Raw genomic sequence first — 13,009 nt, 5'->3', positions numbered from 1 at the left:
ATATAGCTATATATATATATCTATATATATATATAGCAGGATGGGTTGTACAATGGGGTTTAGAGCTAAAACAATTACTCCATTATTAATCCATCACTAAATTAATCGTCAACTATTTTGTTAATAGATGAATAAGTTTGAAGCTTTTTTACACGATCAAAACAAGATTTCCGATTGTTTCAGCTTCTTAAATGTGAATATTTTCTTGGTTTCTTTGCTCCACGTAACAAAGAAAGAAAGTGGCCAAAAACAAGACAATCGAGAACGTCATCATTTCCAGGTTTGACAAACACCGATCGTCATTTTTCAACATTTTATGGACCAAACGAAAATCAGCGACAGATGAATGGATGATGAGAATAATGGTTAGTTGCAGCTCCAGTGGGGTTCAACATGAAGTCCTTTAAGTTGTGGGACGATCAAAAGTGAATTCTGTATCAATTGTGAATCCAAGGTATGTGAACTGGTCTACTGTTCTATGGTATTCACATTAAAACAGGACTTTAATGTGGACTCACGTGCTACATTCATTTTCAGTGATGATACCGACCTTGACTCTAATTTGACAAATAATAATGATGATATCATAAAGACAAAAGGTCTTTCCTCACCACTGGAGCGCTGGCAACGCCGCAGAGGAAATCTGCCAGGTCACTGTGGAGCGCGTCCAGCTGCGCTGCATCACGTGCATACAGGATGTTCTGGGTGCTGCCGTCTGTCACGGTGTAACGCAGCTCCTCAGTGTCCGCCTGGTCCACAGCCACCGCTAACACTGTGACACCTGACACACAGACAGGTTTGTCAATCCAGAGGTGGACACGAGAACAAACAATGTTCTTCAGGGTTCAGAAGAATAAAAGACTCCTCCGCTCCATAACTTCCTTTCCTTTCACCTACTGGAGAGGACGCTGTTCTTCGTCTGTGTAGAAAGGCACAAGACGGCAGCAAGGCCTTAGTGTTGTAGTCAAGACCACCTAAACCGAGACCAAGACCACAGTGTATCGAGACCAAGACTTTGAGGGGTCGAGACCGAGACAAGACCGAGACAGTAAAAGTTGGACATGGTCCCAGCCGTCTCCGTTAGCGTCGCTTTGCAGAATTTACATGTTACACTGTGTTTTCTTTTGGAGATATTTCTGCACAAAAAGTCTTTGTAGTTCAGGTGAGCACATTTTATTATAGATCTGAGTCGGCTGACGTCTTCTCACGGCCTCTTCTCCTGTCACTCACATGCACTTTTGTGGGGGGGCGTGTGAAAGGGGGTGGGAGTTATTGGTTTTTACCCAATCACAGTAATGATATTAACAAGTTCATCCAAACATGCACAGGCAATTTATTGATATCCCCACAGTTGTGGTCTTGACCGGTCTCGAAATAAAATCCAGAGTCCGCTTTGTCCGAGACCGAGACAAGACCGAGTAAAAATGCAGTCGACTCCGAGACGAGACCGAGACCTTGAAAAAGTGGTCTTGAGACCAAGACCGACCTTGAGTACGACGACACGAGAACTTACGTCACATAAACAAGGCCTTTTCTCAGGCTTCAAAAACCCAAACACTTCTACTATATTCAAGTTCTGCCAATAAACTGAACTACACAGAAAGCTCCTGTACGTCAGTCATACGACCACTGAGTAGACACAATCTAAGTAAGTGAATGTAGTTACATGCAGAGTTTCATTCTACTCTACGCGACTCTACGTCACCTGTCGCTCTGAGAGCGCTGGCCGCGAGGGTGAGGTTGTCCGCTGACTTCCTGTCAGCAATGATGACGACGGCACCGGGGACGGTCGGTCTGCGTCCAGCTGAGGGGGTCAGGAGGTACTGTCGGGCGAAGGTCACCGCCTCACCTGCACAGAATCACAGACACCAGAGACGTTTAACATTTAAGCGTTTATACAAAGAGAGGAATAAGCTACAGAGAAGAAGATCGTGCAGGGGGAGGAGCAGGACAGAAGATGAGACACACAAAGAAGACCGGCTAACGTGAGCCTTTATTTATTTATTTATATGTTTATTTCGGTCATGTCAGTTAGATCACTCATCATCACATGAGAGTATTTAAGGAGATCATGAAGCTCTTTGAAATCTAACATCAGGGGCTTGAATGTTGATTTCATTAAACTTCTGAGAATATGTTTATTACAAGGAAGGAAACGACAAGAGAAAACTCACCAATATTATTCCCTCGGCTTTCTTCAAAGGGCGTGGCCTGGATGTCCTGCAGCAGCGTGTCTGAGCGGTCGTGGCGGCTGAGCAGGAACCATGTTTTGGGTCTGTAACCATAAACTACCACTCCCACCTGAAACATAGCAGATGATCAGCGATTACACTCGTGCCTCGTCACGCTCTGTGTTCAGGGGCTGACATCAGCACCTGTGTGTCGCGGGGGCCGATGGCGCTGAACGACCTCGCCGCACTCGTGACCAGGTCGCGCAGAGGTCTCGCCAGATTGAGTCGATCGGTGGACGCGGGCACCAGAAACACCAGGTCCAGACGGCCGCCCGCACACACTGTGGGACAGAGACGTGTGGGAGTCAGCGTCAGAGGCAACGCGAGGCGTTCACAGGTGCGCGAGAGGGGGCGGGGCATGTGTTACCAGTGCGTTCGTCCACAGAGCTCTCCGGTCCCGGTCCGCTCTGAAAGGTCGGCTGCACGCTGAAGCGATAACGACGGCCCAGACGCAGCCCAGTCACCAGGTAGGAGCTGGACGCAGCAGGCAGTGAGTAAGACGAGCCTGGACCAGGGTCTGAGAAGTACAATAGAAAACAAACATGCACTTTCAAATATTACACATTTAAATGACAATGAAGGATTATTACACAATCTCTGTAGCTGCATCTTTTAAAATGTTCAAACTGTTAAAAACCTGGAAACTTGTTTTACCTGCGTCCTCTCTCCACCGCACAATATACCCCGTGGCACCGAGCAGTGGAAACCACTCCAGCCGCACAGAACTCTGGGTAACTTCTGCCACTCGTAGAGTGGTGCTGGGCAGCGAGGGAGCGGTGGGATCGGTACCAGCTGTACGCACAGATGCAGGGAATTCACCAACACACTAATGCACAAATGTCACAAATATCCTTTCACTGCTGCCTGAGAAACACGAGTTAACACAATTTGACAATAATATTGTTTCAACAGTGTACGGTTAAGTTAACTTGTGATAACTTGCTGTTTAAACGTGTTTAAATGTTTAAGTGTACACTTTCAGATTCCTATAACTAGCAATTATTAAATAATTTAAAGAACGGTTTAAATAGATTCTACTAAGATGCATTTCTTATCAACAAACTGTACAACTCATTTGTTAAAAACATATTTATTTGATAACGTTTATACTTTCAGTCCTCAGTGGTTTACTTCAACAGTTTCTCAAGTTTTTTTAACCTTTGAAACTAACAGACATGAGTTTTGATTAGTTTAATTTTTAAAAAACGTCTTCTTAATGACTTGTGTTTATGTCCAAGACTGTGGTGTTAAGGTAAGAAATGATTTATTTCAGACCTTTTACTGTCTTAAATGACAACTCCTGTTGAATTTGTGCATTATTTTTTATTTTAAAGAGGGAGAAACTCTTTTGTAAGCTGCATTTTCATCAAACTGAACACTGTTACAATAAGACAAGACGGGACTCACGTGTGGTGATTCTGACAGACACGGGAGAACCCTCTCTGTTTTGAACTAAAGCCATGACCTGCACCTCATACTGAGCTCCAGGGTCCAGACGCTCTAAATCCACCGCTGTCACGTCTCCTCCGACCAGCTGACTCCTCTCTTCACCTCCTACAGCAGCACACACACACACACACACACACAATCAAAGAAAACAGGTATTCATCCGTCTTTAATCCACTTTATTCTCCTGAGGGTCGCGGGGGGGGCGGGGCTACAGGCGCTGCTACACACTGACAGCTCACTAGTCCATCAGTGCCCAAAGTACTGAAGGAAACCCACATGTTGTTTAAGTTCATGTTGATGTTGATCATCTGTTAATAAATTCTCAAACTCAACAAACGCACCATCCGTCCTCCTCCAGGACACGCGGTAAGACGTGGCTCCCTGCACGCCGACCCACGACACTCGGACGATCTCTCCCTGGGACTCCTGGATCTGCAGTGACGTCACAGTCCCGACCACGGACTGATCTGATTCTGGTAGTCAGGGCAGGAAACACCATCAGTCTTCTCCCACAACACAACATGACAGACAGACAGAGGGACAGACAGACAGACAGAGGGACAGACAGTGAAAGTAAAAGTGTATTTTACCTGTTCTGATATTGAGGGTGGAGGGGCTTCCCTCTCGAGAGCCACTCAGTGCTGAAACCTTCACAGTGTAGACTAAATCTGACTGTAGACCATCAATGGTGTAGGAGGAGACGTCAGCCGGCACATTACGAGTGGTTTCAACTCCTACACGGAGCAGAATCATTGAAAAATCACTTTTCGCTGCATCTTGTACCTGTAAAATGCTGAGAGCGTGTCATTCACTCACCATTATTGCGCCATGTGACCTTGTAGCCCGTGGCTCTGGGGGACGGCGACCACGCCACGCGTATCCTCTGAGACGTGACGTCGACGACGCGGAGTCCAGGCACCGATCCGCCGTGGGGATTAGTCCGAGCCGACAGACTCACGACTTCTCCGACGCGTTCGTCCACAACCGTTGCCACGCCGACGATCAGCGCCTCGTCCGGCTGCAGGCCGTCTATGGTGAAGGTCGACGCCTCCGCGCCGAGGTTACGGGACTGCTCCAGTCCTGCTGCGGTGAACGAAACAAGTGCGGTAGTTAAAACTGCTTCTATGTGACCTTTATGAACACAGACGACGTCAGGCTCGGTCAGGCAATACTATCAGACCTGACTGAGGGGGATTTTGTTTGTGTACGCTGGCAGAGCAGGGGCATTTATCACATCACACTGGGGTAAGAACTGAGTAAGAACACTTGTAAAGCTTTCAGTCAGAACTCATCTCACTTTAACAGATCAAGAATGTTTTATTTATTTATTATAAAACTTCAAGTAAGTGAGTGAGGTTTTTAAAAATAAGACATAAGAACACACACACACACACACACACACACGGAATTGAATAAATAAATGATACCACTGAGACACTTATACACAAACAACATCAACAACATTAACAACATCAACTCAAAGTGGATCCTGTAGTGTACTGAGAGCCAGAATGACATAATAACACAAACCCACTATTAAATGATTTATTATTATTATTATTATTATTGTTGTTGTTGTTGTAAATGACTTACTGTTGCCTTGCCTCCATGTGACCCTGTACCCTGATGCTTCACCGACACCGGTCCAGGCGATTCGAAGTCTCCGGCTGTTTGCATTAGTAACTCTGAGGTTTGTGACTCGGCCGATGTTTTGCTCTGAAATGAAGGGAACGTAACACTTTAACACTTTAACACTTTAAATGTCTGAATCATTTTACTGAGGCTCTCGTAGAGACGGAGTTTATATAGAAGATGAATCTCAGCAGTTCCATGACCTCAGCTCCATCCACGTCTCGCCTTAGGGGGCACTATAGAGCCCTGCTGGGTCAAGTTTGTGTCCATAAATGTGTTCCGGGTCGGTTTCTTGTGGAAACTCACAAACTTCCAATGGTTGCCGTGGCCACGCCCTTTTGAATCAGCAAGAGCTTTTGTTTTTGTCTTTGACGTGTCTAATACAAATTGTTGTTTTTTTATGTCGTACGATAAACGCGGCAAAAATAAAGCCATTTCGACCCCTAGCGTTCGTGTTCAGGCCCAAATTTAGCGAGAGGGGCAGAGCTGGGAACGGACGGAGGCTTTAATACGACCCGACGTCCTCGCTGAACTCACCTGGTTTGATGTAGACAGTAACTGGGTCTCCTTCATTTTCTCCCACCAGAGCAGTGACACTGACACCGTAGGACACTCCCGGCGTCAGGTCTCTGAGATCCAGCGTGGTTTGGCTCCCGTTGACGGTCTGGATTTCCTCTGTTCCAGCTGACGTGACAGGAAGTCCACACAGACGCACACATTCATCACGACTGGGCAATAACTACGACACTGGCGTGAATATAATATCAAAATCAGTCATAATACCTTCTGTGTTGAGGATAACGATGCGGTACCTCGTGGCTCCGGCGACGCCTGTCCAGCCAAGTCTGGCGGTGCTGCCCAGAGCCTCCACCACCCTCAGGTTGGACACCCTCCCCACAGGCTGCTCCTCTGAAACATCACAAAAATGTACGTTATGACCCGTAAATCAGGACTGAAGACGTGTTACAGTGTCCCAGGCTCAATGTCTGACCTCTGACGGTGGTGGAGACGGGCGTGGCCTCCTCGCGACCTTCAAACAGGGTGTACATGGTGATGATATATTCTGTTTGGGGGCGGAGACCCGTTAACTCGTAGGCGGTCGTGCCTCTGGGAAAGGACAAGCTCTGGACACGCCCTCCTGAAGACAGAGCAACATCAGTCGGTTACAGTTCTATCGCCATTCATTTTCATTTCATTTCAACACGACATCGTGACGAGCGCGTCCGACCTTCTCCCTCCCTCCACTCCAGACGATATCCTTGAGAGGACTGGATGATTCTCCAGGTGAGGCGGATGGAGGAGGGGCTGGTGATGGCCGCTCTGAGGACCTGCTGCTCCTGACGCTCTGGGGGAGAAAACGCCACGTACGTCATGTAATCACGGAATGAGGCAACGCCCGAATACCATCAATCCATCAACTACAAAAAGAACAGGACGACATTCTGGAAGAGTCAGCAGTAAAAGTGAACCTGCCGATAATTGTTTTAAAAGGAGGTGAAACATGAGCGTGTGTGTGTGTGTCTGTGTGTGTGTGTGTGTGTGTGTGTGTGTGTGTGTGTGTGTGTGCCCTCAAACCTTAAGCCAACATGAGAAGCAGGTTTATAGGATTCACTTCTGTGAAAATCACAGAGAACTGCTGTTCTGAAGAAGTGCCAACATTCCACCACTGACAGTTATAAACCACCATTTTAACTGCTTAGACCAGTGTGTGTGTGTGTGTGTGTGTGTGTGCGTGTGTGTGTGTGGAGAGCACACATGTCAAAGGAGAAAAGACATGTGACATTGTACCGTCGTCACAATGTAACTGAGGATTTAAGGGAAAATATAAGCCAAATCTCAACTTAACCCTTAGTGCTCACGCGGCATGGATCTGTGCCACAGGTGCAACCTTTGTATATTTGCCCTGGGAATAAAACACAACTCCTTATATGGACATCTGTTTACAGGCCACAAATTCAGGCTTAAAAAATGTTTTTTTCATCTTCATATGTGTTGATGAGTCAAAGTTAGGATTTATTTTAGTCGTGATATAAAACAGCGATAATAGTACAGCAGATACAACAAAATTAGAGCGTGTTTATTTTCTTTTTGTTCATAAAAACGAGCCAAGTAAACTTTGAACTATGACGTATTTCACAAATTTCAATTCAAACTGAGTTTAAACATTTTGAGTAATTTTTTAAATGTCATCAGAAAAAAAAGAATACAAGACACTCTATATTGCACATTATCACCTCTGTATTTACTGTATGTTTAAACATAGTGTTCTAAGGGTTAAACATACAGAGGCTCTAAGAATTAATATTCACCAACTATGTAAACAAACCTGAGCAAAAAGTACTCAAAATGTTGAAAATCACTTGTTTTTATGAACAAAAACAAAAAACACAATTATTGCTACTTTATATCACAACGTAAAATGAATCAAGACAAACAAAACCCACATTTTTAAAGCCTGAATATGTGATCTATAAACACACACCCCCAGGATGTTCATATAAGGAGTTGTGTTTTATTCCCCCGGCACCTGCGGCACAGATCCCGTTAAACTACAGTACAAATGTCACGTCTCAACTATTATATATTATATAATAGTTGTTGTTATATATACACAACAACAACAATAACAATAACAACAGTCATAAATAAATATTAGAACTTAATCCAAAAATCAACAACGCTGCAGTGAAGAGTCCGTGCGTCGTAAACAGTGGAAACTACAGTGACCCTGCACTGACTCAGCCTTCATTCAAATTACACTCATCCCACTCAAGTGACTCCACATGGACATTACTCACCAGAGACAGATGCTGTGTGTGTGTGTGTGTGTGTGTGTGTGCGTGCGTGTAATGAGTGTGTAGGAGTCCTAGCAATGTTCTCTAGGCAGAACTAAACAGTAACATGTGTCTGTTTCTGTCGATTGTGATCCTTCTCTTCCGTCCTCTGCGCACACATTTCTGTGTGATGGAACGGCAGCCATTTTTATGTGTTTGAGCATGACAAGCACAGGTGTGACTGACTACAGTACATCACACACGGGCAACATAAGGCCCTGGGGCCACATGCGGTCCACGGACCGGTTCTAGCCGGCCCACGGCGTCCTCACAGGTTCCCTCAAGCGGACTCATGCGGATTTGATTTTGGTTCAAAATGTGATGATGATATAGTGAAGAGACCAGGCTCAGGATCTGTGAAGCGCTTATACAACAGGACAGGATGTGACATGTGTACGTCTCATTAAAATTCAAAAACTATGGAAAAACAGTGTTGCACAAAGGGCCCATTTCATGTATGATTTAGGTGCGAGTTAACATTTAAACATACAGTATATACAGAGGTGATAAGAATGTGTGTAATATAGTGTCTTATATCCTTTTAATCAGCACAACTTAGACAATCTGATGAACAAAAATGTCATTTTCACCATTTATATAAACACACCTGAGCAAAAAGTACTCAAAATGTTTAAAATCAGATTAAGTTGTCACAGTTCAAAGTTAATTTGGCTCAAAATTAACTTTGACAACAACGGTCTAATTTTGTGACTTCTGCACAATTATTGCTTCTTTACATCACGACTAAAAATGTGATATAAAATGAATTATAACTTTGACTCAACAACACATAAGAGCCTGAATATGTGACCTGTAAACACACGCTCCCAGGACATTAGAGGAAATTACCTCTAAGGTTTAAGAGGGGAGTGAGTAACTGACAAAGGGAGGGACTTGTTGAGCGTCTGGTGAAGTGCGGGACAAACACGTACCTATCTTGAACCTGGCAGTGGCGACAGGACCTTCAGTGTCGCCCTCGTACAGCGGGATGATGGTGATAATGTACTCGACGTCGGGCTGCAGACTGGACAGAGTGTAAAACTCACGGCCCCCGTCGACCTCCACGGTCTCAACGTTCCGACCTTCGCAGAGAAAAGTGGAAATAAGAGGTTTATTCAAATTGGGAAGCAGCTCAAGTGACAGCTGTCGCCGTGTTCGCTGCGTTCGTCCTGACCTGTAAACGGTCCCCAGACCAGACGGTAGGCACGAGCCCCGCTGACGCCTCTCCACCGCAGAACCACGCTGCCCTCTGACTCCGTCTCCACTGACAACTGCTTCACCGCCTCGAGGCGCACTGAGCGACACATGTACACGACACATGAGCGACACATGAGCGACACATGAGCGACGCATGAGCGACGCACGAGCGACACATGAACGACACATGAGCGACACATGGCGACATGTACCACGACACATGTACCGCGACACATGTACCGACATGAATGACACAGCGACACATGAATGGCGACGCGACACATGTACGGTACGACACATGTGACACATAGCGACACATGGCGGCACGGCGCATGGCGGCATGAAGCGGCGCATGGCGGCGGCATGGCGACACATGGCGACACATGTACCGACACCGCGCCGCGACACATGAATGACATATGCGACACATAGACGGACATGGCGACATGAGCGACACATGGCGATGTACATGACACATAAGCGACACGCGGCGACACATGGCGACACATGGCGACACATGGCGACACATGAGCGACACATGAGCGACACATGAGCGACACATGAGCGACACATTCTCAAAGCTGCAACACTTCCTCAGTAATGGTGCGATTGTCCTCACATGTGCGGGCGCTGAGCGTGGACGGGGACGCAGAGTTGCGGGGGAACAGTGGGTAGAGGCTGACGACGTACTCGGTGTCGGGCTGAAGCGACTCCAAGGTGACGGACGTGGACTCTGAGGACAGGGACTGCACCGACAACTGATCGGCCGGTTGACCTGCAAACAAAAAGACAAATTACACCAATTAAAGGTTATTCAAGATTTAAGACGAAGCACAAGAAGAAATGCTTATGTGACGAACCCACAGATGAGGTTTTCAATTTAAAAGTCCAATATTTGCATCTTTTAATCAAAAAAACATCTCATCTATGCCCACAGGTGCATTTAAAATATCAAAGGCATAAAAACACAATAAGAAAGTTTATTTAAAATGTACAAAAATAATGGCAGGCATGTGTAACGTGTATTGAATAATCTGAAGGGCCTCTCTGATGGGAGGAGCTTAAAAGAGTTCCTCTGTGGATCGACGGCACTGGGATTTAAATAATATTCCTGACTGGAGAACAGCAACATAAACAGACTCCTGCTGTGAGGCTGCAGGGATCACTGTTTGTGTGCAGTGTGTGAAAATGTCACCAAAGCATTTACATTTATATTCTCAGCAAACACTGACGATGGTCCCCTGCATTTCTCCAGCGGATAACTGTGTTCCTGGATTATCGGACAGTGGATCTGAGAGGCGTGTCTTATTCCCACAACAACAGAGGAAGTTGGGATTGAAAGAAATCAATTAAACTGACAAAAATTTGACATCAAAGTCTTTTCTTATGAGTCAAAGATGTGGAAAATAAAATACAACAACTGGTCAAATTCAATTCAACTCTGTATTAGAATGTGAATTCAACAAACACAAGTTTATTCCTCAAGTGGGAATTAAACAGCCCTTTAAGTGTGTAATACGATGGATGACATTAAACACAGGTGATGACACAGCTCTGCTCCGTCTGCAGCTGAGCTCCAGACCTGCTCTGATCTGATGACAACATAATAATCCAGTGCAGCAGTACACATGTTTGACATTAATGACATTGGTGTAAAGATCCATGGTTTGCAAACTGTGGCATGTGTACCACATAGTGGTACGCGAGCGACCTCTAGTGGTACTTGAAGGAAAATCAGAAATACTGCGTACTACGAGCAGAAGAGAAAATGAAACGAGTAATGAAAAATAAAATTATAATAATAATAATAATAATAATTACAGTCACCAATCTTATTCTAATCTCACTACACCAGTATGTGATGTGAGGAAGAGGAGGATGATGAGAGAGCAAATGATCTTATACTGTGAAAGTTCATGTCTTCTGATTTGAACCAGTTTCAGCGTGTATCCTTCCTCAGAACTGTCAGCTGATGTCACGGAGGCGTGATCTTCCTGTCAGATTTGACGGGTCCGTCACGCCTCCTGCTGTGTGGTTGCCCCTCCCCCCCCCGTGTAATGAATTGGGCCAGAGTCGTTCACGAAGAAGACAACCGATACCAACAGTGGATCACGGAGGCAGTGGCAACATGAGCACAGGACGATGAACCGCGATCAGGGAGCGTATATGATGTCACACACCTGGAGCACTGTCCTGAGGGGGAGGGGCAACCGGACAGCAGGAGGCGTGACGGACCCGTCAAATCTGACAGGAAGATCACGCCTCCGTGACATCAGCTGACAGTTCTGAGGAAGGATACACGCTGAAACTGGTCAACAAAAGTAAAGGAAAACAAACCAAACAACCAAATGATCTTATTGAGAATAAATCTGCCTGGAGCCGACTGTGCTCGGCCTACATTTACACCACTGTGTTTTAACGTCAGTGATAATGGCGTCACTTTCTCAGGTGGAAGAACTTCTGGTATAGACTGTAATGACAGGGGAGTTTGAAAGCTACTGTTGGTCAGAACGTCTTCTCTTCACAGTTCCATCATGCAGCAATAAATATGAACACATTTGTATCTTATGAGATGAAACAGATGCTAAGCTAAGCTTTCCTTCAGGAATGTAATGTCGTAAAAAAAAGGGTGAGACACTGTAGCTATAGTGTAATATATCACAATAATATCCTGTCCTTCATTACTTTACAACAATGTCGAAGATATCACACACACACACACAGTGCATGTGTGTGTGTGTGGCACCGAACCAACGGCAGGAAAAATAATATCCACAGTCTTTAATGGAACGAGCCGTGAAAATCTGCACACGCTAATATCACTGCTGTGAACATGTCCTGTCTGTGCTCAGGCATCTGTCAGTCCCTCCTCCTCCTCCAGACACAGAAACAGGTACAGACCTTGGACCTTTCATTACAGGAGACACACACAGACACACACACACACAGACACAGCGACCTGATCTGAACACTCGTGCTCATCTATCCGTGTGCCAGCCTTAGAACCCGGGCCGACGAGCTCCGCGTGAGACTGGCACTCCTGCCACATGTTTGCTGGGAGTAAACCTCTTAAGTCCTCTGCCTCTGGGCCACACTCTTACACCGGATGATGATCTACGATCACAGAACTGGAATAATGATATGTGACACGAGTAAAAGTTCTGTCTATGTCATTTCACGAGCGGCGTGATGATACGGTGTAGCTGATATTTTCGGTAATGAGCGGGCAATAAACACCCTTGACTGACAGCTTGGGCCTGAGGGCGTGTTCCTCAGAATCAGCCACGGCTGCTGCTGCTCAACATTCTCTACATGTTTCCAACTTGCCACCAGAAGTTTAACTGTTTTTATTCTCCACTGAAGCTTCTTACACTTCCTCCATGCAGGTCATGGATTTATCTGTTTGTCTGTTACCATGACGACGTCACAAATCACACTCAAGAAATCCCCAACTCTGATATCACTGTATTTGAATGAAATGGGATTATGCAGGATTAGACACTCTACCAGACTCTGTCGGACTCGGTTTCATCTGGACCTGATCCAGATTACAGATTTGTAGGAAGATAACACCGCCTGGATCCAGTTTCAGGTGCTGATATGAGAGGACTACTGCCGTGTTTCCACGACATGGTCCCAGCTCGCCTCGCCTCAGCACGCCATTAC

At 45.7% G+C, this 13,009-nt stretch overlaps 1 protein-coding gene across 4 annotated transcripts in view; it reads right to left on the bottom strand.

Moving 5' to 3' along the window:
- The window catches only part of col7a1 (collagen, type VII, alpha 1), a 70,525-nt gene that overhangs the window by 44,029 nt on the left and 13,487 nt on the right, over positions 1-13,009 (bottom strand). For 3 of the 4 annotated variants that reach the window (XM_044024057.1, XM_044024055.1, XM_044024054.1), the window contains exons 10-27: positions 9,963-10,118; positions 9,321-9,440; positions 9,079-9,228; positions 6,541-6,657; positions 6,304-6,450; positions 6,096-6,221; positions 5,850-5,996; positions 5,274-5,396; positions 4,497-4,763; positions 4,271-4,414; positions 4,022-4,153; positions 3,639-3,785; positions 2,886-3,023; positions 2,599-2,748; positions 2,376-2,512; positions 2,175-2,301; positions 1,706-1,849; positions 612-781 (exon numbers count right to left, since the gene is read on the bottom strand). In XM_044024057.1, coding sequence (XP_043879992.1) covers positions 612-781; positions 1,706-1,849; positions 2,175-2,301; positions 2,376-2,512; positions 2,599-2,748; positions 2,886-3,023; positions 3,639-3,785; positions 4,022-4,153; positions 4,271-4,414; positions 4,497-4,763; positions 5,274-5,396; positions 5,850-5,996; positions 6,096-6,221; positions 6,304-6,450; positions 6,541-6,657; positions 9,079-9,228; positions 9,321-9,440; positions 9,963-10,118 — 2,642 coding nt within the window. The remainder of the gene's footprint in view (positions 1-611; positions 782-1,705; positions 1,850-2,174; positions 2,302-2,375; positions 2,513-2,598; positions 2,749-2,885; positions 3,024-3,638; positions 3,786-4,021; positions 4,154-4,270; positions 4,415-4,496; positions 4,764-5,273; positions 5,397-5,849; positions 5,997-6,095; positions 6,222-6,303; positions 6,451-6,540; positions 6,658-9,078; positions 9,229-9,320; positions 9,441-9,962; positions 10,119-13,009) is intronic. The other variant, XM_044024056.1, reaches the window with a different exon arrangement.

The sequence above is a fragment of the Solea senegalensis genome, linkage group LG4, assembly GCF_019176455.1.
Source record: "Solea senegalensis isolate Sse05_10M linkage group LG4, IFAPA_SoseM_1, whole genome shotgun sequence".
Taxonomy (NCBI): Eukaryota; Metazoa; Chordata; class Actinopteri; order Pleuronectiformes; family Soleidae; genus Solea; species Solea senegalensis.
This window is presented reverse-complemented; position numbering and strand designations above follow the sequence as displayed.